This window comes from Aspergillus caelatus (genome assembly GCF_009193585.1).
Source record: "Aspergillus caelatus strain CBS 763.97 unplaced genomic scaffold BDV27scaffold_5, whole genome shotgun sequence".
In the NCBI taxonomy this organism is placed as follows: Eukaryota; Fungi; Ascomycota; class Eurotiomycetes; order Eurotiales; family Aspergillaceae; genus Aspergillus; species Aspergillus caelatus.
This window is the reverse complement of record NW_022475268.1, coordinates 108,495-134,233: the sequence shown is the minus strand read 5'-3', so window position 1 is coordinate 134,233 and position 25,739 is coordinate 108,495. Positions and strand designations below refer to the sequence as shown.

The 25,739-nt window shown below is 47.9% G+C and overlaps 8 protein-coding genes across 8 annotated transcripts; 4 read left to right on the top strand and 4 right to left on the bottom strand.

Moving 5' to 3' along the window:
* Positions 1-3,113: 3,113 nt before the first annotated feature.
* On the bottom strand, positions 3,114-4,550 carry BDV27DRAFT_119772 (uncharacterized protein). The gene is made up of 2 exons (XM_032064945.1): positions 3,539-4,550; positions 3,114-3,466 (listed from the first exon to the last, which is right to left on the bottom strand). The coding sequence occupies exons 1-2, from the start codon at positions 4,223-4,225 to the stop codon at positions 3,317-3,319; spliced, it is 837 nt and encodes a 278-aa protein (XP_031933261.1). The 5' UTR covers positions 4,226-4,550; the 3' UTR covers positions 3,114-3,316.
* A 526-nt stretch (positions 4,551-5,076) lies between these two features.
* BDV27DRAFT_140621 (POT family-domain-containing protein) lies at positions 5,077-8,707 on the top strand (the record flags this gene model as incomplete). Its single annotated transcript, XM_032069695.1, has 8 exons — positions 5,077-5,437; positions 5,504-5,681; positions 5,764-5,912; positions 5,964-6,072; positions 6,126-6,269; positions 6,346-6,510; positions 6,573-7,217; positions 8,533-8,707. The coding sequence occupies 8 exons, from the start codon at positions 5,077-5,079 to the stop codon at positions 8,705-8,707; spliced, it is 1,926 nt and encodes a 641-aa protein (XP_031933260.1).
* A 1,213-nt stretch (positions 8,708-9,920) lies between these two features.
* Positions 9,921-12,856, bottom strand: BDV27DRAFT_140619 (MFS transporter; the record flags this gene model as incomplete). Its single annotated transcript, XM_032069694.1, has 5 exons — positions 9,921-10,051; positions 10,114-10,234; positions 10,289-11,309; positions 11,371-11,578; positions 12,703-12,856. The coding sequence occupies 5 exons, from the start codon at positions 12,854-12,856 to the stop codon at positions 9,921-9,923; spliced, it is 1,635 nt and encodes a 544-aa protein (XP_031933259.1).
* Positions 12,857-15,032: 2,176 nt separating this feature from the next.
* Positions 15,033-19,840, top strand: BDV27DRAFT_170765 (putative beta-glucosidase precursor). The gene is made up of 3 exons (XM_032075409.1): positions 15,033-17,022; positions 17,062-17,730; positions 17,921-19,840. The coding sequence occupies exons 1-3, from the start codon at positions 15,178-15,180 to the stop codon at positions 19,526-19,528; spliced, it is 4,122 nt and encodes a 1,373-aa protein (XP_031933257.1). The 5' UTR covers positions 15,033-15,177; the 3' UTR covers positions 19,529-19,840.
* On the top strand, positions 19,174-19,840 carry BDV27DRAFT_119766 (uncharacterized protein). Its single transcript, XM_032064944.1, has one exon. The coding sequence runs from the start codon at positions 19,611-19,613 to the stop codon at positions 19,791-19,793; it is 183 nt and encodes a 60-aa protein (XP_031933258.1). The 5' UTR covers positions 19,174-19,610; the 3' UTR covers positions 19,794-19,840.
* A 189-nt stretch (positions 19,841-20,029) lies between these two features.
* BDV27DRAFT_170762 (sulfatase family protein) lies at positions 20,030-22,012 on the bottom strand (the record flags this gene model as incomplete). Its single annotated transcript, XM_032075408.1, has 5 exons — positions 20,030-20,380; positions 20,437-20,549; positions 20,612-21,098; positions 21,152-21,630; positions 21,682-22,012. 5 exons carry the CDS (start codon positions 22,010-22,012, stop codon positions 20,030-20,032), a joined length of 1,761 nt encoding a protein of 586 aa, XP_031933256.1.
* Positions 22,013-23,147: 1,135 nt separating this feature from the next.
* BDV27DRAFT_119765 (putative isochorismatase family hydrolase) lies at positions 23,148-24,048 on the bottom strand. The gene has a single exon (XM_032064943.1). The coding sequence runs from the start codon at positions 23,895-23,897 to the stop codon at positions 23,298-23,300; it is 600 nt and encodes a 199-aa protein (XP_031933255.1). The 5' UTR covers positions 23,898-24,048; the 3' UTR covers positions 23,148-23,297.
* A 184-nt stretch (positions 24,049-24,232) lies between these two features.
* BDV27DRAFT_119764 (transcription factor with C2H2 and Zn(2)-Cys(6) DNA binding domain) lies at positions 24,233-25,716 on the top strand. Its single transcript, XM_032064942.1, has 3 exons — positions 24,233-24,400; positions 24,453-24,933; positions 25,015-25,716. The coding sequence occupies exons 1-3, from the start codon at positions 24,246-24,248 to the stop codon at positions 25,582-25,584; spliced, it is 1,206 nt and encodes a 401-aa protein (XP_031933254.1). The 5' UTR covers positions 24,233-24,245; the 3' UTR covers positions 25,585-25,716.
* The last annotated feature ends 23 nt before the right edge of the window (positions 25,717-25,739 follow it).

Genomic DNA, 25,739 nt, shown 5'->3' with positions numbered 1-25,739 from the left:
TATAGTTTAGCTACTTAGCTATCTCAAGTACTTTATATACCTCTGCTAGTTCTATATTAAAGATCTCATTTCCCTATCCCAGAGATATCTACTTGGTTGTCCAGGTATCTAACGACTATTACTATACAATATCTACCCCTGTTTATCTATTATCCAGGTGTAATCTATCTGACTATATAGTTAGATTTTTATATAGAGTATTTACTTGCTGAATAGTCTCTGACTTTATAGATACTAGTATAGTGAGATTGGAAGTAGCGGTATGCTATGAGAGGTAGAGAGTTGCCGACCTTCTGTAGGTCTGGGGAGTAGCTACGGTCTTTATATACACGTTGGGTCAGGCAGCCCCTCTTAGTGGATCTGTAGCGTTCTCCTACACCCGGTAGCTCTCGTACGTAGCAGTACATCGTAGCCACGATCACAATTTTACTTCTAGAAGCTTTAGAAAATAGGATTTCCCTAACCAGAGCTTTCTTTATATTTAGGGTAGTTACTTACTGTCTTTAGGACCTTTTGAGTACTGGTAAAGTTCCGGTAGTCAGAGATTTATAGTATCTTAGTACCTACCAGTATCGGGTTAAGTCCTTAGGATCTAGTCTTTCTTTAGACTCTGTCTCTGCCTTGCTTAACTACTCTGTTAGAAAGATCTTCTAGTATTTATACTTTATCTTTCTAATAGATTAATAGTAGCTATTCCGGGCTCTCTTTATAGCCTGATCAGTGCCTAGAGTGGCTTAACCTAACCGTCATAACCTAGCCATAACCTAACCTAACCGACCTCGGTTAGGTTAAGAGATCTCTTAACCGCGGTTAACTATAGGCTAGGATAGATTAGATTATAGAATTTAAGAATTAATAGTTAAGAATAAATAATCTGAATTCTATTTAGATAAATACTATAGAAATCTATTCTTTATATTACTCTAAATATTGATTATAATATTGTGAACTATAGGATACATAAGTATCTATTTTCTATTAAATATATATAAAATTTAAAATAAAGAGTAAGAATTCTATAGTTTATTTAATTAATATAGTATTATGTGATCGCAGCTACGCTGAGGTAACGGTACTACAGAGCTACGTGAGGGAGCCTTTCCCTTTAGCTCCCTAGGAATATACACGTCCAACCCGCGTATACCGAGCTATCCATCCAGGCCTTGGTGGACGAGTTCGGCTTCAACATCAAACGAAATCGTATAACACCTCTATGGTTGGAAGCAGCAGTGCAGATGCGCATTAGATCACCACTGCTCTGTGCCGCTCTTGAAGCAGCATCTTTCGTACTTGTGGGCAGATTGCAGGCGAATTCAAAATACACATACGCGGGTCTTGTTCGATACACCTGTGCATTACGTTTGCAACAGGCAGCGTTGCGTGATGTTAGTGGGTCCCAACGGGATGAGGTGCTGGTGACGGCAGTTCTTTTTGAGATAACTGAAGTGAGTTGAGCCTTTACCAAAATGGACCCCTGAAAGTTTGCTAAAAAAGATTTGAGATGTTGGAGGAGACATCTAGAAATGCATTCTTAAAGCACCAACTCGGGGGCCTGGACTTGTTACATCTGGGAGGTCCATCGAGGCATTGTAGAGAAGTCGGCCATTCTATCTACGCGGATGCTAGACTATTCTGGGTACAGCTGAATACCTACCACAGTAGCCTAGAACAATTGAGGTACTAATGTGGTTGCAGGTCATTTCTTCAATATTGCACAGACGAACGTTTTTGGCCAATGAGGACTGGAGGACAGTACCATGGGCTGAGGTCAGTCCACAGAACAAGACTCTACATCATCTGCTTGATATAGCAGTGGACATTCCCACGTTTTGCAGGCAACTGGACTGCATCTCAGTGGGCCCACGGCTTGACTTGCCCTACGATCCACAAGAGGATCTTTTGTATAGTGTTCAACAACAAGCGGAAGACCTTTTTCAGCGTCTACAAGAGTGGGAAGAGTCACAAACTAACAATACTCTTCCGAGGCCCATCGAAGCGTTCTTTGCCCAGAGGGATGACTTCCCGATTTTCGAGTGCAAAGATTCTACCTCGGGAGCAAACCAATCACTCGACCTACTCTACAGTGATGTCTCAACCTGTACGACAATGATTTCATACTGGGTGTTCTGTCTAACAGTTGCGAGAGTATCCTCGCCAACCTGGCGGTACTAGTATGCTTGTAATATCTGCCGCAGCATGAAATTCTGTGTCCAAAATTTTCCGTTCTCCTTAGTCTACTTGGTCCGATTTTCCCTCTCAATTGTTCGTGACGTTTTCCCCATCGGCTCTATTGAGAGTGAATACCTTACCAAATTGTCCGCATATCTCCAAGATAAATATCGACTTTCAATACTATGATTTAGGCATCTTTTACGTGATGCACTGATCATCTTATGCAATAAATACACTTTAGATGGAAGCTAAAGTTGCTATACGGTAGCAGCATTGAGATTTAATCTTGTCATATGGGGAAGGACCAACAGGGACAGAGGCCGTCGATGCTGGATAGGCACAAGGTATCTTGTAATTTCTTTGCCTTATAGTGCAGTGGCGCTCCTGCTCTGACCTCAGTATGATACGGGTTTGTTGAATGAGTATGGCCATCGTGTGGGCCTTTCATGATAGTCACAGAGCAGTCTCTTAAACGTCACTAATGTCACCAAAGCTGATGATACGTGGATTTAGAATCAGGGCTATTGCTACCTTTAAATTAACGAGACGTAAATTGTGATGTATGACTGCTGGGCTTCATCAAGTTGGCACAAGAGTGAATGGCAGTATGCACGTAGTAGTCTGTGCTAGTATCTCCGACGTTGGATAGCCACATACAACCTATAGCCTAATGATAAGAACAAGAAAATACTTCCCAACTCAACTAGTTAACACTAATCAAGCCTTCGTAGTCCACGGTACCAACCATGGCCCTGGTGACAATTTTAATCCAACAATGTTTCTTTGAAGCGAGGAGAAGACTTCTTCCCATTGTATAAAGGGAAGGAGAGTGCCGGAATGGACTTAGACCGCCTTTCAAACACTCTCCATTTATATTCAAATGTATAGTCTTTCTTTCTTTTTTTTTTTTTTTTTTTTTTCTTCCCCCTCTCTTTCTTTCGGCCCCGTTTCTCTGGGGTATAAAGACAACCACAGAAGCAGGCTATCCGGTATTGTCTCTGCATTCTGGTTGCGAGGTTCCCAATAATTGTAAAAGAGACGCGAAGGAAGGAGCTCGGACAGTATTCAGATCTTTAGCGTCGGGAATGTGGCTAATTGTAATATGCAACACAAATATTGCACTGAAAGAGACGAATCTCTGCAATCACCATATCTCTGTGTTTGTACTTTCCACTACAAATTTTTTATCAAAGGCTTCCAAGGCCGGTAGGCTTTTCTCAAAGCGCGTTAATGCTCCCGGCCAAACGCGCGCATAATCCAAGAAATTAACGGTTCGAAGGGTTGGAAAAAGGGCCTAAACAATAACGTCACCACATCCCCATTAGCGAGATTACACTGATTGCTAGGAGAGTAACACTCAACGCACAGAAATCCGATCTAACACTTTATCCCACTGTTCTTGGCTCAGTCCATATTGGTTTCTACCAAATTCACTATCAAAATACGGATCAATCTCCAGTATATTTAGGGATGGACACTGTAGCTGTGGAACATAATCAACATTTGCTGGGCAGTACAAGCACAACCGCTTGAGGTTCGGAAAAATAACTCCTTGAATTAGACGATCGTGGGCGTCTGCATTGTCTTCGTCGATCGTGACTAGGTCAGCTTGCTTGACCAAGTTTGCGTAAAACTGTTTGCGATAAGGATCAAGAAATCCCGCAAAGCAGCCCGGGAGATCGGTGTCCCAGTGGCCACCAGATAGGCGTTCCCAGATAAACCGGATAGCCTCGCTCCACCAAAGTGAATTGACCAGACTGCATCGAAACAAGACGCCACGCTTGCCGTAATAATGAGCCTCTGGGCAATTGCTCCAGTCAATCTCACTAAGAGAACCGACCTTGCTCCAGTCGATGCTTTCATAGAAAACGTCCTCCGCCTCATTGTCTATCGTACAACTAAAAGTGTCATCTTTGTTAATCCAAGAGAAGATTTGGCAAAGGAGCTCTGGCGAGGAAAGCACACGATCAGTCGCTGTCGTCGATAAGTATGGCCTGTATGGGTAATAGATTGGGGTCCCCATGCTTAGAAAAAATAGCGCTGAAGTATTCATCCACGATAGCTTCAATTGCCGGTTCAAGTCTTGGGCCGGGTTACTCCCGAAATTTTGCCAGCGCAGCGGCTGAAAACCTGCGATGCTGACACTACCTCAAAAGCCAGGTTCTTCCGTACCGACGCTAAGCCACTGGCAGAAGAGACAACAACAATGAAGAGCAAACGATCCGTTTGTCAGAACGGAGTCTAGGTGTAGAAATAAAGGAAATTAGACAATTTAAGCAATTTAATAAGGCAGAGGATCAGGTGTATAGATCAAGGAAATCGGGCGATTTAAGCGATTTAATCCAGACAAATTTATATATTCAGCAAGTACCTGTCCTGCAGGACAGAAGATTTACTCAAACGAGTACCAAATAGGGCCGATGACGTGTAAATTTAAGCTTCAACCATAGTAGAGGGAACTGATATTAGCAATCCTAAAATGCAATCCTTCCATCCTGTCGGGATAAGAGGGTTACATCGTCTCAAGGTTGGCTCAGGGCTGACAGTTCGGGTTACCGCATCGGGTGTAGTTCCTTGTCTATCCTCCATACACAGTAGACCTAATCGTACATACGACTCACCAACTGACGAATCAATAACAATAGTAACCCCCGAGTAAGATTGACCCCTGTCGCCGGATCATGTGCAATTAGCGCACCTAAAGGACTTAAAAGACTGTTCAACTCCGATTCTGATTCTAATTTGACTCTCACCCGCGCAGCCGGCTCAATATACTGGTCTCTTCTCTTCTCTTCTCTTCTCTTCTCTTCTCTTCACCCCCACACGCCTTTGTGGTCGTTTTTTTGCTGGCATAATTTGACAAAAATTGCCATTAGCTCACCAGCAAATTTATTAACCAAAAAGATGGCGGGTCCCATACCCGACGTGAACGGCTCTGCGGAAATCGCCGCAGAGCCAAACTCCCAATCACGGTTGGTGATGACTCCTCCTGGACGTGATGCGGGCGATGATACTGATCCCGGTGCCTTGATTTCTTCGTTGAATATAGAGAAGAATTCAGAAGTGTTTCCTGAGAAAGATGTCCCCACCGTTGTGGATGCCACTGGCTCCCTAGCCGACTCGGATGAAGACGGTCGCGTGGCTACCGAAGACGAAGTGCGCGATCTTCTCCATGTCGTCGACAGGATTCCCGTCCGACTCTGGGTAGCATGCATCGCGGGCATCTTGGAACGCTTTGTATGGTATGGGGCGACGGCCCCTCTGCGTGCGTGAAATCGTTTCCCCGTAACTCCTGTGATTAGTAGGACCCGTGGGCTAACCGTCTCTATAGAGAATTACCTGCAAAATGCCACGGGTGGCGAGGTACCTGGTGCCCTGGGGCTGCACCAGGCAACTGCATCCAATATCGTGAACGCGCTGATTATTGGGTCTTATATTATGCCGGTCCCAGCTGCTGTGATTGCTGATAGTTTCTTGGGCCGATACAAGACCATGCTATACTCTGCCATGTACCTTCCTGTTCCATCTTTATCCTGTTCTCTCCGCTCCTATTGTGGTCGTACCTTTATGTCGAAGCTAATAAGATGACAGCCTTGAGGCTATTGGCGCATCAATTCTGTTTGCAACGTCATTGCCCGTTGCCATTCACGAGGGAGCTGCTCTTGGAGGGGTGATTGCTTCCTGTGTGCTACTGGCTATTGGATCAGGAGCGTTCAAAACCACTGTGGTCCCGTTCATAGGTGAGTTGAAAGTCAATTGGGCCCGAAGGATGTTACGCTGATCTCCTCTAGCCGACCAATATGATGAAACCGAATTTCGAATCCAGATCGGGAAGAAGGGAGAGAGGGTTGTCACCAGTCGAGAGCTAACCATTACATATATTTACAATGTGTTTTACTGGTCTGTGGATCTTATCTTCTTATTGACACTAACAGGTCTGACGGTGAATATAGGGCTATCAACGTGGTGGGCTTCGTGGCCGATGCTACACCACTATTGGAAAGATATGTTGGGTTCTGGCTCGCCTACTTGATTCCGTGCTGTCTCATGTGGTTGGCCCTTATTCCAGTCCTCCTTGGGCGCAATTACTTTGGTCAGTTCATTCACTCCATAATACCTCTAAGGGCCAAACGATTAATGTATGGATGGTTTAGTACGAGCATCACCAACCAGCAACATCATGCCGCAGGTTGTGGCTGCCCTGCGCTGTGGAGTTTCTGGGGGTTTTCGAATGGATGCTGCCAAGCCAGAGGCCCAATTTGCTCACGGTCGCGTGGTTCCCTGGACGGACTCGTTTATTGAGGATATCAAACGAAGTCTTCTGACGTGTCGAGTATTGTACGTGCATGGCTTTAGATTGTCCCACCTTACATATACCAGTTCTAACATGAACATATCAGGCTGCTCTTTCCCATTCACTGGCTCTGCTATAACCAGACCTTCAACAATCTGATTTCCCAGGCTGGGCAGATGGTCACCTATGGCATTCCCAATGACATGATGAAGATTGCCGGCGCAATCTCCGGAATCATTGTGGCACCAATTATTCAAAAGGGACTGTACTCTTATCTGACAAAGCGAAAGGTGGAATTCAGACCAATTGCGCGAATGACAGTCGGGTTCATTATCCTGACGCTCTCCATGGTCTATACTGCCGTGGTTCAAAAACTCATCTACCAGGCAGGACCATGCTACGAAGCACCGCTCGCGTGCTCGGATTCGCATGGCAGCACGGTGCCGAACCAGATATCCGTATTTCTTCAGATACCTATCTATTTTGGAGGCGCGTTGGCGGAAGTGTTCTGTCTTACCACGGGAACCGAGTACGCCTATAACCACGCCCCTAAGAGTATGAAGACTTTGGTGCAAGCGATGTGGCTTGCGATGGCAGGGATCGGGACGTGTCTCGCCCTGGCATTCACCCCGCTGACCAAGGACCCACATTTGGTTGTCATGTATGCTATTCTTGCAGGCCTCCTTGGCGGTGCGACTGTCCTGTTATGGGTGCTCTTCAGGCATTTAGACAAAGCCAAGCATGACGCCGAGTGAGGGACTGCCGGCAAACCTTGGATAGGTTAGGGGACTAGCTGCCTGGTGAAATTGAGCGGGGAGTATTGATTTGTCGGGTGTCTTTCATCCTTGGAGTGAGCGGGACAGCTGGAATTACTGGGGAGACTACGTTGACGACGAGAGTTACCATAACGGCCGTGGAGAAGTTCTATCAGCATTGTGGTGTTGATAGAGATAGTGCATGTATTGTCATCGTCCATCCTGATAGTTATACAATTCTGATCTGTGAACTGGGGCAGACACATCAGATTTAACACTTCATTGATAACCTTGGATTGGTGGATTCAAAAGTCGTCGCCCTTAGGGCCGGACTATGAAATTCAAAAAGGTTATTTTTTGCACCAGAAGAACAGATGTACCACGGGACAGTATGTAAACCCTCTAGAGCACGGTTTTCTGGATATATGTGGACAGGACTCCTCAAGCAACTGGTAGAGAACCGTTAGCTACAAAACGTGTCAGAGCTGCTTTATCAAATGTCCAAACCAGGTTTCACTTTCATTCACCTACACAGGCAGAAATTCTGCGAATGTAAATATATGTGAGGATGAGAATATGTGCGTAAAAGAGCATTAAAAGCCCCCATTCCCATCAGAATAGAATGTACTTTGCAAATACGGTATCATCTATTGGTAAGAGCTAGCCAGGTTTGACACACCGCGCGAGTTTGATTAGCTATGCTTCCCAGTCCTGTGCCACGGTGTGAGCATCAGAACCCTGTTGCCCAAAAGTCTACGCAGCCTGAGATGCAATGTCTCGAATCAGCTGTTCCACTTCTTTGTCATCGAGACACTTCACACCAAGCAGCTTGTTGTCTTCCTTTATCCACGGAAAGCCGTAATCAGCTCGTGAATTACCGTAGCGGATGAGGTCGCCACCAACCTGAAAAGAGACATGTCCAGCGCTGAAGTCCTTTAATGTTTTTTTAAAAGTCTCCTCCATATTAGCACTGGTTATTTCTCAACTATCCTTCCCCAAGGCTTTTTGCGCTAACTCGGCGACCTCTCTCTGGCTCTTCTGGATGCTGTAGATATAAAGCTCCTTGTTCTCTGTCTCATTAGGGTTAACCAGAGCGTTGGCGGTCGCTTTGCCCACAGAGTCCAGTGTAGTCCATGCGATAACCACATTGCCGTCACTCAGCAAGGCGACAGTTCTCTTGTTCAAGTCGATGTTCATAAACCTGGTTTCCAGGTTCCAGTCGAGGAAGGCGCCGTTGCAGATTGTTGTATATGTAATCTTGCGCTGTTCGGCTAATTGGCAAATATGTTCACAACGCTTTACACTTTCCAGTGAAGACTGGAATGGAGCACCTGTTTTTGTTTGTCGGATCAAAGCTAAATTCAGACGGAATGAAGCGATGGACATCAGCAGCGACGGCAGCGTCCATAAGGCGGATATGAGAATCGCCGTCCATGCTCACGGTGCAATCTATTACCGCATCCTGTCCCTTGACGGCCTCGGATAGAGACTCCATCGAGTTGTATTTGACGACATTTCGAAACTCTCCACTCTTCCGTGTCTTCCAGTCTGAAGGGGACGCTAAGAACTGGACAACGTTCAATAAGTTCTTTTACCGAAAGCTTGATAACTCTCGAAAGATCACGGGCCCCGATGATGATCACATCGTGACCTTCCCTGCTGATTCTACCTTTGCTGGGGCATATGCCATCAGCGAGGGTTCCGAGGTAGTCCTGAAGAAGAAAGAGTGGAGGATTGTGAAAGAGGAGGTGCTTTTGAAAAACGTTCCGTGGAGAGTGAAGGACCTTCTCGGTTAATATGGCGACAAGCAGCTTCCCGGTGACAGCTCTTAAACATATGACGATGTCCTCAAAGACAGACCCTAGACTCATGTTTTCTTGAACTCCTTCGACTATCACCGACAGCATGCCGCTGTGTCTGGGACTGTGGAAATCATCGAAGTTATCGAAGGCGCGGCCTACCTCGAAGTTCTAGTGCAGACAGACGAGCAGGTCGGTCACAACTATCTAGAACTCTGCCGCCAGATCTCCGGAAAACAAAGGACCCCTTCGGGAATACGTACCCTTGACGCGCCAGACACTCCAGGCTATCAGTTCCTCCAGACACAAGGAGTAGTGATCATCAACAATGAATACTTGGGTCGGGTTGCAGTACTTCCCATTGGTATGGCTATGGTTTCTTCTGTTAACGTGAGAAAGGAGCTTCAAGGCCAAAAGATCAAAAAGGGTGAGGAGATTTCACACCTTGCGTTCGGTGGCTCGGACTGCATTATTATGTTTGAGCCCAAGGCGAGAGTTTCAGGGTTTCCTGATTTTGACCCAGCTTCCCATGAGCATTTCTTCTATGGTGAAAAGTTATGCAGGGCTTACTACAAGCACAAAGAGCCTAAATCCTTAGGGTCCCGTTTTGGGTTGCCGTCTAGATAAGGCTTTTCAAGGTGAGGAATTCCAGAGGAGTACGTGATTGATGGCTTAATTATAATGTCAATGAATGCTTGGTGTGTCTATGTTTCTAGTATTCGTATGTTTCTAAGTTATAATTTGAGATTCTTAGTTGTACCTCTCCGTCACCCGCTTGGCCTGAAAGAGATTCCGCGTTCGACCTCGTCGTCGTAGGGAATTCCGTTATGAATAAATGTATATTTCGCTGAACCCGGTGTCTCATTCATATTTTCAGTGACGGGGGGAATGCTACGAGCTTCACGCTGTATAAGCGCTGGCTTTCCGGACCTTTGTCCCGAACCGATAAAAGATCCAAGGCAGAGGGGCAAAGGCGAGGGCGATGAAACCGAGCAGGCTGGATGCCCAGGTGTAACCAAGATTATTGTACACTACATCAATCAGTCAGTGTCCGGCGTCAGGTCAGTAGCTATGATCATGACAACGAACGTACTTGGAATGGTAAATAAGGGAAAAGAGCCGCCCACAGAGTATCGTAGCAGGCCGTTCGCCGCCAGAGCTGAGGCCCCAAATTTGGCTCCGTACACATTGGTAAGGTATAACATCGTTGAGACCTAGATTTTACTCGGTGTTAGCAGCGGATTAACAGAACTAGGCGGAAGACGTACGAAGATCATAATGTTCGAACAACCAAAGAGCGCCATGGCGATGATACTACTCATCCAATGAATCCCCGGCTGCGAGGTCCAGGCAAACCAGAATAATGCCGCAGGCATCAGGGGACTTCCTGCCATCGCAGCCACAAGCATGCGTTCCGGAGGTGCTGGCTCCCCCGGGTGTCGCGAACGGTGTTTGGATAACGTGTATCCGTCGATGATGATCAATACCGCCGCACCAATGATGCAACCCACCGCGATGCCAATGAAGGCCAGTCCGGACTGGCCCGGCGAAAAGCCATAGTTATTGCTGTATATCAGCGGCACCGAGGCCAGGAAGCAAAAGAGTACGGAAAAGTTCAGGGATGAGTAGAGGGAGCAGAGGGTGACGATCGGCTCGGTGATCAGCATGTAGAGAGGTCGCGCCAGCGTGACTGTCATGAGCACTTTGATTCCCGCTAGACCATCGGGAATCGGCTTTGGAGGAGGAGGTATTCCCATCTTCTTGGCTAGGCGGCGGCGGATAGGGATCGCGTACGTCTCCTGGGCACCCATTGAATACACCCATAGGGCCGCTCCGAGGAACAAAGTTGTCCATTGAGACCATCGGAAATCCTTGTATTCGGCGATCCATCCACCCACGAGGGATCCCAGAGCGGGCCCCAGGAAAGCGACTCCCATCAACACAACCACCCCGCGATTGGTATTCGGGCCCGACCAGACATCCATCATGGTTCCAGCGCCTACGGCAAGAGGTGCGGAGCAGAGGATGCCACCCAACAAGCGGCATATAGCAAGGGTAGCGAGGTTGTGGGCAAAGCCGGCACCTAGAATAAACAACATTGCGAGTGGAGTCATGATGATGTAGACGAAGCGGCGCCCAAAGGTCTCACTCAAAGGAGCGGCGATCATAGGGCCAAACGCCAGGCCGTAGACATATAATGTGAATGGGAGGAGCGAAAGGGTGTTATTGATGTGAAAGTCCTCCTGAACACGGGCGTGGGATGGTGAATAGATGGCCAGGCCAAAGGATCTAAGTGCATGCGAAGGTTAGCTTCCATATCGCATTCTCCTGTCCTGAAAGGAGCACTAACATAAGCAGACAAAGGAGGGATGGGACTGATGTGTTGTATAGCTTTTTGGCCAAACTCCAGTTTTGGGCGTTGGATGGATGGGTGGCCCAATCGGACAACTCTGTCTCCTGCTTTTCCGGAGAGGAAGCCATGCTGTTGGCTTCTGTATCAGGGGTGCTTGACTCCATGGTGCCACGGCTGTTCTTGGTGAAGTGTTGTAGATATGTCTCTTATCTATATAGAGATATATATGCGCATGTGACTGCAGCACTAATCGGTTATGGCGGATGGTACACCAGATAAACCCTTGGCATGAGAAAGCCTACTAAGGAATAGCCCAGGCTTAGGTACATATACCGGCTATACGGAACGTACGTTGATAATCTAAGTTTTGCCCTGTCTCTCGAATCATCTCTATCCTCAGTTGCGCTTGTAGCCAATTATTTTCAACCATTATAGCCCGGTGGATATTCCTTCGACCCACTAATTCGGCGAGAGGAATTGCCCAACCCCAAAGACACGCTGCGGCTAGATCCCGGTACCCGGGCCAAGAAGGTAACTTGACGATTGCAGACTGTCATACTAAGTCCATCGGATGATTTTGAGAGCTATTCGGCAGGTAGAAGAACTTCGGCGGTATAATGCATGCTTGGTTTAAAACTAGAATTATATACTCTCACTTCTATGGCTTGCCCATGAAACGAAGGATATAAGGTAGGAATGTCTCCTACTCCTTCAGGTTTTATTTATTTAATCTTGCTTTAATTTAATATAGGGAATAAAATATGACAATAGACAAGTCGCTTATGGGAAATCTTTTAAGGGCTGCTTTACCGCATTCGGAAATGGGCGACGCCGACCGGATTTCGCACGACGCCAATGATGGGAATGTATAGTGTTATGCTATTTTGTCCGAGCACACATTGTGTATCTACCTGCAGCAATGATGAGGATAAATTTATTTATTATAATGTAGCCTAATGCTGGCTCCTGCAACATCACCACCTGCAACTAACTTCGTTTGCTACGCTCAACCGGCCTTTGCAAAGCTATTCGATTCCAAAATCCCAGTGGTAAAAAACATGTTCACGACACAAGCTCTCTGTAGCATAACCAGTCCGTATACATCTCCCGCGGCCTTATATGAAATGGGAATAGGACACATGAGTATCGTCAATAAATAACAAAAGCCAAGGTGGTAGTCCCAGTTGTTCTAAGGTCAGTCCACAGCAATAAGGTAAGACAAGCTATAGAAGGCAGAAGTAGTCTTGCATTCAAGGAAGGCTCTCGACATATTCAACCGTTTCGGCTTCTTTTTCACCCCTCCCTTCGTCAGGTAACCTGCATACATACGACGCAAAGCCCCGAGTGGGCAATTTCTCATTGAACATCTCGTCAATCTGTTCCAGGCTTCGTTGACGCAGCTCGGGGACGAAGAAAAACACAAACACGAATGCGACGACTGACAATGACCCGTAGATGAAGGCGACGCTACCGCCAATGGCATCTTGGGTGTAGGGATTCACAAATACAATAATCAAACCGACACCGTAGGCTGAAAAACCAGATAGCGTAACCATTTTCTCTCGGACGGCCGTTGGCGGAACTTCGGAGGTAATAACCCAGGCGAGAGGGCCCCAGGTGGTCTGGAAGCAGAAGAACCAGAGCATCAGCATGACAACAGCTGCTACTTGCATAGAGTACGACATATGCGACGTGCCCCGCGTTGTCAGCCCGCCGATGACCAGCATACACGCACCGAGCATTGCTGCACCACCGAGCATGACACTTCGACGTCCCGATCGGTCAGCGGTTAACATGCTCAGCAGATTCGCTACGACACCAATGACATATACAACGACAGACATCAGTAGCACTTCGCGAAACCCAATCTGGGATAGAAAAACCGCTTGGTAGTTCGCGACAAAGGATATTCCTTGGGCCTGTTGGAAGATCTGAGCCCCGACACATATAATTGTCCTGCGGAGATTAACCGCATCAGAAAAGCAATCCTTCCAGCTGGAGGCCTCTCGCAATTCCCGCTCTTCTTCCAAGGTTTGTTGGAGTAATACGACCTCCTCTTCAGCAGGGAATTCGGGGCCACGGAGACGGCGAAGCGCCTTGGTTGCCTCATCCAATCGGCCTCGTCTGATCAGCCAGTGTGGTGACTCTGGCAGGAAAGGTAAGCTGACCCAACCCACGGCAGGAATACCAATTTGCGCCACAACAACGGCTCTCCAGGCCCAGTCACTGGGAATATAGCGACACAAGTAGACGATGAGTGCGGCGGCGAAGCCACCAATCATAAGGAAGGCGTTGTATGTGCCGGCCATCAGGCCTCGCAACGACGGCGGGGCACACTCCCCCTGATATGTGGGGATGGCGTTGGTGGCAATGCCGCCGCCAAAGTACACAATTGCTTTACCCACAACGAATTGTGCATAACTAGTGGTGCAAGTTGACTCAATAATGACACCCACTGCCACCACAAAGGACTGGATATAGAGGGTCATCTTGCGTCCGAATCGCTCATTCAAAGGTGTGCCACATATCACGCCCAGAATGACACCAACGTAACCCATACCAGTGCCAATAGACTGATTTCTAGAGGAGAGAATCCATTTGTCTTGGCTCTGATCATAGGATCCAAATGTCTGCAAGAATTGATCCAAGCTCATGATAGCTGACCACCAGGCCTGGTCAAACCCAAATCCAGCAGAGGATAAGGAGCCAAATATCATGACCATGAAAATGGTCCAGGTGAGGTTGGACTTTGCCGAAGGCATCGGGGTATCTGTGCGATGTGCCATATCATAGATAATAGCTGCAGGAGGAGGTAAATTTCAAATTAATATGATTAGTGGATTGAAACTACGGATTATGCGCAACTCTGCTCGCCTTTTATCACATTTCCTGCCCCAGGAAATTCTCAACAGCCTTTGTGCAGTGTTTGCCTCCGCCTATGGCAGGCAAATACGGGGTTGGTTTATGGGGAAGAAATATCTAGCCCGACTTTCATTCCTTGTCCCCGCTTCGTTCGTATCTTAGTTCGGCCATGTAGAATAGCGTTTTGTTGGAACCACATGGTGGTCTATAGCCAAGAGGGAATATGGTTCAATCCTGGGCTTTTAGTGTTTGGATAAGCCGTCCCTTAGAATATCGTACGTTATGAGGCTAGTGGCACATCCACGGTAATTTAGATTCAATTGCAAGGTAATTTTCTCGACAGTATCGTGGAAGTTCCATTACCGTGCCAGTTGAAAAGTCTACATACACATATATATCCGTGTGAGTGTGAGTGTGAGTGAGTGTCGAAAGATAGAATTAGTAATCCCGGTATTGAAGCAAACAGTTAAGTACACCAAGCAACGGAAATATGCGAATGACCTTCCCAACTCGTACATTTACTCTAAATAGTTCAGTTCCTAGTCTTGGCTCCAGACCCTAGATTATCCCGCCGGGAGTTTAAATCATCTTTTCACGGAGCCTCTGAGATTGACCCACTATTTCGGCGACCGGTGGGGCAAAGTCCCATTTATTCCACGATACCAAAATGAGTGTCGCCGAGTGGGTCGTGTCGGCTCCACCAAGGCTGCGTGGCGAAGATGCTCCAGATACGAGCAGCATACTATGGCGCCGACTTTGGGGTTGTCTCTCAAACTCCGCAGTATAAAAGTTGTGGGGGAAAATTGAACTGAAGAATACGTCCAGGTTGACTCGTTGTACACTCTACCTTTCTTTGTCTTCTTCTTCTTCTTCTTCTTCTTGTAACTATCATTCCTTCCATTCTGTTTATCTCCCTCGAAGGGAGTCCCGAAACCGCAGAAAATGGTTCACGATGAGAAACCCGTAGTGGAAGAATTACTTCGGGCCTTGACCTTAGAGGAAAAGGTCTCCCTGCTGGCCGGGAAAAACATGTGGGAAACAGCAAACGTCGACAGGCTGGGAATTCCTAGTTTGAAGATGACGGATGGGCCAGCTGGAGCGAGAGGGTCAAAATGGACATACGGTTCACTGACAACTTTCATTCCTTGTGGCATCTCGTTGGCGGCCACATTTGATCCGGAGTTGGTCCAGAAAGTGGGCAGCGTCCTAGGAGAGGAAACACGACGCAAGCACTGCCAGGTCCTCCTAGCTCCAACAATGAATTTGTCACGATCGCCCCTAGGTGGTCGTAACTTCGAGGGCTACGGCGAGGACCCGTTTTTAATTGGAAAAGTGTCAACTGCGATTATTCGGGGTATTCAAAGCGAAGGTGCCGCGGCATGCATGAAGCACTTCATCGCGAATGATACCGAAACACGACGGTTTAATGTGGACCAAACAATTGACGAGCGTACTCTTCGCGAAGTATATATGAAACCGTTTGTGATGGCTCTTGATGCGAACCCATTGACTGCCATGGTGAGCTATCCAAAAATAAACGGATATCACGCCGACCTAAGCCCTTCCATCCTGAAGCCGCTTTTGCGTGAAGAATTGCAATTTGATCGGATAGTCATGAGTGACTGGGGTGGATTGAACAGCACCGTTGAGAGCCTGATCGCCACTACTGACTTGGAAATGCCGGGACCACCGGTGCGACGTGGGGACAAGCTCCTCGCTGCCATAGCACAAGGCCAGGTAGACGTCGCCAAACACGTTGATCCCAGTGTGAGACGAATCTTGGAGCTACTGGAACGGGTCGGTCTACTGTCCCAGTCATCCCCCGGTGGCGCTCTGAAGGGCGATGAGACTGAATCTGAGAAAGCTCCGGACGACCCGACCTTTCATCGGATCGCTCGGGAGGCCGCACAGGATGGCCTCGTGCTTCTTAAGAATGAAGGTATATTACCACTCAAACCCTCCGCTCTACAAAAGATTGCTATTTTGGGCCCCAATGCCCGCCGTCCAACCGCGGGAGGTGCGGGGAGTGCCGCTGTCAATCCATTCTACATCACCACCCCCGAAGAATGCATTACAACGGCCATCCGACAAGCCAATCCACAGACGGAAATTGTTTATGAACCTGGTATTCCGTTCAGTCTTCGCCCACCGCTACTAGGTGCCACGCTCACCACACCGGACGGCTCACGGCAGGGTCTTGAGGTGACTTTCTACGCCGGACATGAATTCCAGGGACCCGCAGTAGCAACCAGCTACTGGGATGACTCCCTGGTATATCTCTTCAGTGATGGTGATGTGCCGGAGTCGCTCAAGGGTACCGCCTACTGCTACCAGACATCTGGCATTGTGACACCCCAGGTATCGGGTTGGTATACCTGGAGTGTGGCTAATACGGGCAAGGCCAAGCTGTTCATCAACGATGAAATGATTATTGATAACTCGGAGTGGTCACGGATAACCGGAGGCTTCCTAGGATGCTCCAGTGAAGATCGAACTATTCGGATGCCCTTAGAAGCAGGGAAAACATATCGTCTGCGGGTGGATAATGTAGTGACACTACCACCGATCGAATCGTTTGATAATACTCTCTTTCCGAATGTCTCAGGCCTGCGGGTTGGTCTTGCACTAGAACAAGATGAGCGAGCAATGCTGGACCGCGCTGTGGATTGCGCCAGGTCATCCGATGTAGCTGTCCTTGTCGTCGGTCACAATAAGGACTCGGAAGGTGAAGGCGGCGATCGCATCAACATGGAATTGCCAAGCCAGACAGATGCCCTTGTGCAGGCAGTATGTAACGCCAATCCTAATACGATTGTTGTCGTTCAGGCAGCCAGCGCAGTAACAATGCCGTGGGTAAATCAAGCACGCGCTATTGTCATGGCCTGGTACCAGGGTCAGGAGAACGGGAATGCCTTGGCAGATGCCCTTCTAGGTCATTGCAACTTCTCCGGTAAAACTCCTATCACCTTTCCTCGCCAGTTGGAGGACCACGGGTCTCATGCATGGTTTCCCGGGCAGGCAGCCAACGACTCCTGCGAGTTTGGGGAGCAGGTGTTGGTTGGGTATCGTCACTTTGATAAGCACGGTATCAAGCCTCTTTGGCCGTTTGGATATGGATTGTCCTACACGCGCTTTGAGGTCAGTGATATTCGCCTTGAGGGGAACATGACCACTACGACATCCTCCACCATTTCGGTCCATGCTCGCATCTCCAACGTTGGTGATCAAGGTGGGTCCGAGGTAGTCCAGGTGTACGTCAGTCCGTCTGAGCAGATCGAAAAGACAGGGCTGGTCACTTATGAAAAGACGCTTGCTGGATTTTCCAAGGTATTTGTACCTGTCGGAGAAACAAAAGATGTTACTATTCAGATTGGCAAGGAAGAACTGCGTTGGTATGATGAGAAGTCTCATTCATGGCAGATAGACCCAGGCAGGTACCGCTGTTTCATTGGTACCAGTGCGGTGGATATTCACAGCGAACTGGAATTCCATGTGGTGTAAATGATATAAAACTATAGATAAATAGATGTAATTTATTTTGTTCTTTTCGACATTTAGGGCTCAATCGGCCCAGTGGCGTGGCTTGGCTAGTGGGTCAGCTGATTGCCGTGTATTTGAATACAAGTATTCAATTCGACCGCATCCCATCGTTCCATCGTTTTAAATTTCACGATAATCCACCCAGCCTTACAACATGGACCCTTCGTCGAGTCCCTCCTCCACTCTACCTCCTTCTGTCCCCGTTGCCTGTTTGAACTGTCGCGAAAAACATCTCAAGTGCGATGGTAATCTCACAGGATGTACCCGGTGCAAGGACCTGAGTCTCTATTGCCACTTTGTCCCGAGTCGCCGAGGGAGACGAGGACGGCCTTGGCCCTATTCAAGTGCAATGGGAGACTACCCTCCACTACCCGTTGAGCCCACTGGCAATGCAATGATGACCCCTTTCGATTCTTTAGCATGTGCTGCTTCACAAGGGGAGGCCATCTGTTCTTCGCTTCCCCCGCCGATCGACAACCAACTGGTTACGTTGTTTTTCCTCCATTTTCATCAAGCGCACCCATTCCTTCCACCTCGCGACGCATTCCTGCATTCTTCTCCCCCCGGCTACCTGCTGGATGTGGTACAGTTCATCAGCTTGCATTACCTCCCTGCCAGTAATGTTCCGGACCATACCCATCAGCTTGGGGCGGCCGTTCAGGAGGCAGACGCCAGCCTTGAGAAGGTCCAAGCCCTTTTGCTCCTATCGATTATCATGCATGCACGAACACAGCCGCGAGAGGCAAAGGAATGCCTGGGACAGGCGATTGCCTTGAGTGTGGATCTTGGGCTTCACTGCCGGGAATTTTCTGAAGCTTTGGAGATCCAAAATCCTATGAGGGCGGAGAGTGCTCGGCGTACGTGGTGGGAGATCTTCATTATTGACACCCTTCTCGCGGCTGTACAAGTCGATGGTGCTTTACAGTTAACAATAGAGACACCCGATCTTCCCTTGCCTTGTGAAATGGACGAATATCAGGATGGGCGCTTGGGTATCGTTCCAACCTCACTTCGTGATATGGATCGTCAAACCCTTTTTCACAATGATAGCGATTTCTCATCCGCGGCGTACAGAGTCGAGGCAGCAACGATACTTCGAAAGTGCCTGATCGCGAGCGGGAATCATGTGTCCCATGAAACTATCAATATTCTCGATGTCACCATCTCGGCCTGGTTTCACCGATTGCCCAGCCGCAAGCAAGCTATGTTGCATCATAATGGTGACGTGGATCAAATGATCTTCCAATCTTTCGTGATAATGCACTGCGCCTCAATATACTTACACTTTCCGAAATCGTATCTCCTCGCCTTTCTACCAGTGACCAGTCACATCTTTTGTTCTCGACCCCCCACCTTCGCGTCGAGCTCAACTAACCCCCAAATACACACCGCCAAAGTATATGGTGCGGCGGTCAACCTATCCAAACTTGCCTCCTTAACGACAGCTGTGACTAGCCATAGCCCCTTCTTCGTCTGCACGCTAGTCCTAAGCTCCATCGTCCAACTCGCTATCTTTACCGCTGATCCACAGCAGTCGACTCGCACAGGCCGCAACTTTCTAGCGCTAAATATCGGCGTCCTCAAATCCATGGGGCATGTGTGGGCGATTGCGGCGGCTTCGATGTCACGGATCCGCGATGTAGCTGTCGAGGTTGAGTCGGCGCTTGCTAGAGAGAGCAGAGAACTGTTACATGATCAGTTAACCCAGTCCGTTTTAGTCGACTCACAGGATCTGGATCTAACACTTTTATAACGCGTACTCCATCTTCGTATCCCGCCCCATGGAAACAAATAGGTGTAATTCCGGCCTATTTTAATGTCTCGGTGCAAATGCCATGTCTGCAAGCAAGCTAGAAACTTTGAAGTATCACCGTCACAGGCCTTATGTACTGTACGCTACGATCATAGGCATGTATAGCTGCCATGTATATACGCCTGCGTCATCATATTCCATCCTGGACGAGCCAGATATCGTTTTAAGTAGCACCAAAATGTGCATGTCATCATGGAAGGTTTAAAGTTAAGCCAGCTCTCATTGAGATAGATCGTTCGCCATGGGGCTAAGGAGATGTGTGTAGCCCATGACATTCTTGGATGGCCAGCGATGGTTGTAGTGATTTACAATGCTCTGTAAGTGTACTACACGATAACTAATCTATTTTCATATATATCTTCTGTAGAACAGTCAAGTCCATTCGTCATATTTGTTTCCCAGAAACCCAGCCTGTCATGACCTGCGACCCACCGTTGAGCTTCATACCCACGCATCCAGACTGTATCCATTTCTATACGGCAGTGCTTGTTGAGGGCCCTCTGCATCAATGATATATGCATACTCACATCGGTCGAATGACACCTTGGACTGAGAATGGTAGAAAGCATCGTACTTCTCATTCAGGGCATCGCGGAGGTTATGCACGGATCCATCGGGATGCAACACATTCCATGGTTCGATGCAAGAAGCCCCTTTACAGGACTTCAATACCAAAAGGAGGGCATCAAGCCTTTGAACTACTTTCGAAAGGCTGTATCCCATGATTTGGGTTTCAGGCGATCTATCTGCCCGCACGTTCGCATACAGGTTGTTAATTTGATGCAGATCACTCTATTCGTTCGTTAGCCCTCTGGAATTCTTTAGATTCAGAGACACAAATGACATACCGTAAGATCATAAAGCTCGTGTTCGTTGTTGCACCATATCGAATAATAGAGGTTGTACTCTTCACTCAATATACGGACAGCCTTGTACGTGTTGTTCGGCACCGTTGGTTTACCTTGTTCAAATGTGAGTACTCTAAAGAGGACAAATACGGAAAGAGTTATAGCAAGATCTTACCAAGGTTGGATAATCCTCCCTCAAGCATCGCCTGTCCCCAGTATTCAACGGTGACATGCTCATGCAGAGTTCCCATGCTATCTCCTAGAATGCGCATAGGAGCACCATCGAAATCATCCCTCAGGGGAATGCCAGCCAATTCATAGAAGGTCGGAGCCAGGTCGATATGGGTGCTGACAGCGTCTTCCACTGCTCCCTCTGGGATCCCAGGGCCTCGCATGAAAAATGGGACTCGGATGTCCTCATCGAACCCGCATGTCTTTCCCGGGGGAAGACGATGCTGTCCAATATGAAAGCCATTATCCGATGTATAAATAATGTAAGTATTGTCAAGCTTGTCACTCTGCTCCAATCGAGTAACAAGACTATCAACGAGTTCATCCACACCCTGTAGCGCACGGAGCCGTTGGCGATAGTAATGGTCATTATAGTCGACCTCGGTTTCGTTTCTAAATGGAAGGTCATGGATCCAACTAACACCAGTAGGCTGTTTTCCAGTCAGTCTCTAGAAGAGCCCCTTAAAGGAGAGAGACAACTTACCTCCTTTGGGTTGAAGTTAGCCGTCCGAGGCACCTTAGCCTCAGGGAAAAGGTGTTTGTGGCGGTCCTCCGGGATAGGCTCATCCATCCACAAAGGTCCACTTCCGGCACCGTATGTTCCATTCATGTTGGAATGGGGTGCGATTGGCGACACGGCCAGGAAAAATGGACGTTCTCCAGCAAGAGCATCTTCTAAGAATCCCATGGCCTTCTCCGTCAGTACCTCGGTTGTATGTCTTCCTAAATAACTGACTGGAGCGTCGTGGTTCCGCTGGTAAGTGGCATTCATATAGTCATACGTGTAGGGATCCAAGAGGAAGTCAGATCCGTTGAAGCCAGAGACGTGTGGACTGGCATAGCTCTCGATGGAGTGTGCATTCATCAGCTTCCCTGTGTAGTAAGTGTCGTAACCCGCTTCTTGCAACCACACGGGGAGAAAGCTCTTATCGAACCCCCCCTCAACGAACTTGGGGTATCCGCCTGCTCAATGAGTCAGTAACAGTGAAGGATTTCTCATGATATGGCACTTACCCCATGGTGGGTGGACATCTGTAACATTCGTGTTGTGTGCCAGACGTCCTGTCCACAAACTAACCCTTGACGGACAGCAGAGGGCAGTGGTCACAAAATGGTTATTGAAGGTGGTTCCCTTGTCCCTCATATGCTTCATAGTCAACGGTGAATAGGATAGCGAGTCCAATAGGAGATCTTGGTCATCAGACATAATAAAGAGGAAGTTTGGAGGTCTCTTCGCGACTGAATCCTGTTGGGTAACATGCTTCGCGGCATTGACTGGGCCCAGGCTGGCTTCAGTCACTCCAAGCAGGCCCAATGTAACCAGAATCTCGTTTCTAAACCTCATCTCGAATGCTAAGCGTGAGTTGAACTCTCTGTTGATTCAGACGAACTGGTGACAGGCCGATGCTATATAAACAGCACGAAATTTATGGCTTCAAGCGTCCCATGGACCACTTCCCCATTGGTCTCCGAGAGTACCATAGTAATCAGTTTCTACGACGATCTTAAGCTCGTAAATAGAGTTTGCACTCTGAAGGATTCGGCGAAGATAGTGGGATTCTGCTCCCCACAAACTCGGCGATAGATTAACTTTAATCAATTTTTATTGTCTCTATCTAGCGCCTTTTTTTAATGTGTTGTTTAACTTTTTATTTTCATCTCTTTGTCTTGCCAAGTTCTTTGTTCGGGATACCGACGAGGTTGTGATATGGATATTATACATGGCAATCCATGCATAGTGGATCATCCCAACAAGAAATGTAACGTCAAAGAAAATGCCATAAACCATAGATCAAGTCCTCGCTCCCACTAATGTCATGTATTCTTTGAGGTGTCCTTAGGTCGGTGGCTCCCATAACTGTTCCAATGGTATGAGACACTCGTAATCACACCTATGGACTATCTCCTAGTCATGCAGGCCACTGATAATATTTGCACAACTTTTGGTAGTAGCTCATATTAGCTGATTCTCAAACTACTCGGATATTCGCCCTTGGTGGATACTAGTATTCTCCCATATACACTCTCTGAGACTTGTCAGGTTCTCCCACCGGGATGGCACGCTCAATTACTGCCCAGGGAGAGAGGTCGACACACTCCGTTGCAGTAACCCGGTGCAACTTCCTCATCAGGATATACTTACGATCTAGTGATTTCAAAGCATTAGTTATGCGGTTCTGTATTTCATCAAACAGTGACTCCACGTGGAGTTGACATTGACGCTAAAGATTCCGCCCCAGTGGATAACCATTCAGTGCCATCCCTGGAGAGGCTAGTAATCCATCGGTTGAAGAGAGGCCCACATTGTCTCATCGCGGGGTAATTCTAAATATTTCGGAATAAAGAAGTGCTTCTTGGGACGGGATGAAAGGCATGGCTCGGCCGAGGGTCTGTAGAGGTCATCTTTCTGCCTAGATAGACCTGGGATGAGTATCTGATTGAAGGTCTGCTATATTTATCAAACGTAAAACATAACCTTTGTTATTACTCGTTGTACAACTTCCTTTAACATGAACCAAATCAAAGGCCGTCCTCTTGATATCCTTCAGAACACATAGTAATAGAGTATAGAGATAAGCAGAAAAAAGTCGTATTTCTACTCAATACAAGACATACATGATAAGACACGCCTAAGAGCTAATCTCCTCGGCAGAGACAACAGTTCCAAATGCATCGGCCAACTCGTTGAGAGCCACCGCCACCAGCTGGTCGGCCGCAACACCAGGGATATGACGATCGCCCACCGCATCCTTCACAATAACCACATCGTAGCCCAATTCATTGCCAGCTCTAGCGGTAGTGGAAATACACACGTGTGCCATATACCCGACCAGGACAATCTTCTTGCCCAGATCTCCCAAGCTGCCCAGGTACTGGTGGAGATCGGTCTGAGCGAAAGAACTCGGGAAGTTCTTAGTGACGATTTTCTCACCGGCCTTTGGTGTCAGCTCCTCGAACTCTTGTGCTAACGCAGTTCCCGGAGTAAACACGGGGGCACCAGCCGGCACTTCGTGGACCACATGGACGATATTGGAGCCGTTACCACCGTTGCGATACCGAGACAGTAGGTCGGCGATGACTTTGCGGCTCTGGGCAACATGTTCGACCTTCAGGTGGCCCGAGGCATATTCATTTTGCGCGTCGATGATAATCAAAGTGGAGTCTTTGACAGAGGCTGCCGAACGAGGAATACCAATGGTTTGGCGGAAGGATTGAGGATTGGAAGCCATGGCTGAACTAGTAATTTTCTTTTGAGGAATGAGGGTTTTGATTGTGTGATGGTTGGAATGAATTTGGTCCGCTGGACTGATTCACGCCCGATTTAAGTAGGGGATTGTCTGATTTGTGATCCATTGGTCAAGTCTACTCGGTGGCCCATGCCATTGATTGATTACATTGACCAAGAAATGGATCAAGTAATCGACGGTGGGGTTGTCGGGATCCCGCTTTTGGTGGGATGCCGGTGGGCTTCCGGTGGGTTCCGCTCCGGTGGGATATCCGGAGAAAGTGCCACTGCCCCCAGTCTTGACTTCTATCCGAACATACTAATCGTTTAGTGTCGTACGTTTGCCGTGTCTATGATGCCTGTGAACGGAGTAGGTCGCTTCCACTGTCGCTACCAGGGCTGTAGCGCTAGTTACCGGCGTCAGGAACATCGAACTCGACATGAGAGTCAACACTCACGCGCTCGAACAGCTAACTGTCCCTTCTGTGATCGCAGTTTCTCCCGCAGGTAGTGTTACTCTGCAAGACTTTTGTCGTAAGGTACCGACTGACTACCACAGCGACACTCTCCGCCGGCACATACGGCGAGACCACGAAGAGGAACAAATACAAACCTCCCGTGCGACTCGTGCATGCCGTTCCTGCCGCCTAGGCAAAGTTCGGTGTCGAGGGGGAAACCCATGCAGGCAATGTCGAGAAAAGGGACATCGTTGTATCTTTGAGGATCGAGTTCCTCAGCCAGATGCCCCAGATGCCCCAGATGCCCACGCATCTCTCGGTGAAGCCATAGATCCGGAACCTTCAGGGCTTAATCAAAATGATCCTCAGTCCCAAATTGACCAGTACATCCAGCTATACTTTGCTCGCTTCCATCCCCAGTGGCCGTTTCTTCATCGCGCCACCTTCAGTGCTTCACATGAGCCATCTCTCCTTCTGTATGCTGTGGTGATGATTGGTATGTGGGTATCCGGGAAGGATTCTAGCCGGCGGTCAGCACTAGATTTACACAGGAGACTGGGCGCTTGTATTCGTCAACAACAGGTTAGTTTTTTTTTTTTTTTAGTGCTTCTTCTTTTCCGTACTGCGATTAAAGAAGACTAACGGCCAACAAAACACATGCAGGCAACCTGGCAAGATTTAAGTAATCAGCAACCGAGACCAGCGTCGACTTGGCCCATTGCCACCTATCAGGGCGTCCTCCTTTATCTGATATTCTCTCTCCTGTCGGCTCCACACTACTCTCACTCACTTAACTTGACCATCCACCTTCCCGTATCAGACCAGAGGATATTAACAGCTCTGGTCCAGACGTGTCTTAGACACAATGTGTTTTTTTACCCAGCGATGCTCGGGCGTTATCAAGATATTGACGATGTTACCTGTATATGGGTCGGAGTAGAAGAGATAAAGCGCTTAGGTTTAGCTTTGTATAAGGTATGTAACAGGTGCCGGAGCGCCCGCCAAGGTGAACCAGAGGGCGATAGTAACTCTCGGGTACTATGCCTTTCTGACCTGCGGTTCCCAGCACCAGATAGCAATCATTTATGGGAGGCTAAGTCCAATATGGAACTTTCCAATCTGCTGGCACAAACCTCTAGGAGCATGAATCCTGAGGGAGGCCGTGAATTTAAATTGATATCTGAAAGTGGGGAGTGGCTGGATGATGTTGATCCTGGGTTCAACTGGGTTTGATTAATATCACATGTGTATATATATAATGTAAGAGCTGTACGTATGATAATTTCCAATCAAAGAAATGAAAAGAAGAATAACGAAGGACGGAAGGAAACTGACAAGAGCCTTTATGATATAGCGCTCACCCCCAACATGATCAGAGTCGCTTAATG

Bases quoted from the DNA above. Each gene is read 5' to 3' on its own strand.
- BDV27DRAFT_119764 (XM_032064942.1), top strand. From the start codon at position 24,246: ATGATGCCTGTGAACGGAGTAGGTCGCTTCCACTGTCGCTACCAGGGC. The intron at 24,401-24,452 runs GTAGTGTTACTC...TGACTACCACAG, and splicing joins GATCGCAGTTTCTCCCGCAG to CGACACTCTCCGCCGGCACA. The intron at 24,934-25,014 runs GTTAGTTTTTTT...AAACACATGCAG, and splicing joins CTTGTATTCGTCAACAACAG to GCAACCTGGCAAGATTTAAG.
- BDV27DRAFT_170765 (XM_032075409.1), top strand. From the start codon at position 15,178: ATGGTTCACGATGAGAAACCCGTAGTGGAAGAATTACTTCGGGCCTTG. The intron at 17,023-17,061 runs GTATGTAACGCC...GTTGTCGTTCAG, and splicing joins CAGATGCCCTTGTGCAGGCA to GCAGCCAGCGCAGTAACAAT. The intron at 17,731-17,920 runs GTGTAAATGATA...TAATCCACCCAG, and splicing joins GCGAACTGGAATTCCATGTG to CCTTACAACATGGACCCTTC.
- BDV27DRAFT_119772 (XM_032064945.1), bottom strand. From the start codon at position 4,225: ATGAATACTTCAGCGCTATTTTTTCTAAGCATGGGGACCCCAATCTAT. The intron at 3,467-3,538 runs GTGCGTTGAGTG...GTTATTGTTTAG, and splicing joins AAGTGTTAGATCGGATTTCT to GCCCTTTTTCCAACCCTTCG.
- BDV27DRAFT_119766 (XM_032064944.1), top strand. From the start codon at position 19,611: ATGTCTGCAAGCAAGCTAGAAACTTTGAAGTATCACCGTCACAGGCCT.
- BDV27DRAFT_119765 (XM_032064943.1), bottom strand. From the start codon at position 23,897: ATGGCTTCCAATCCTCAATCCTTCCGCCAAACCATTGGTATTCCTCGT.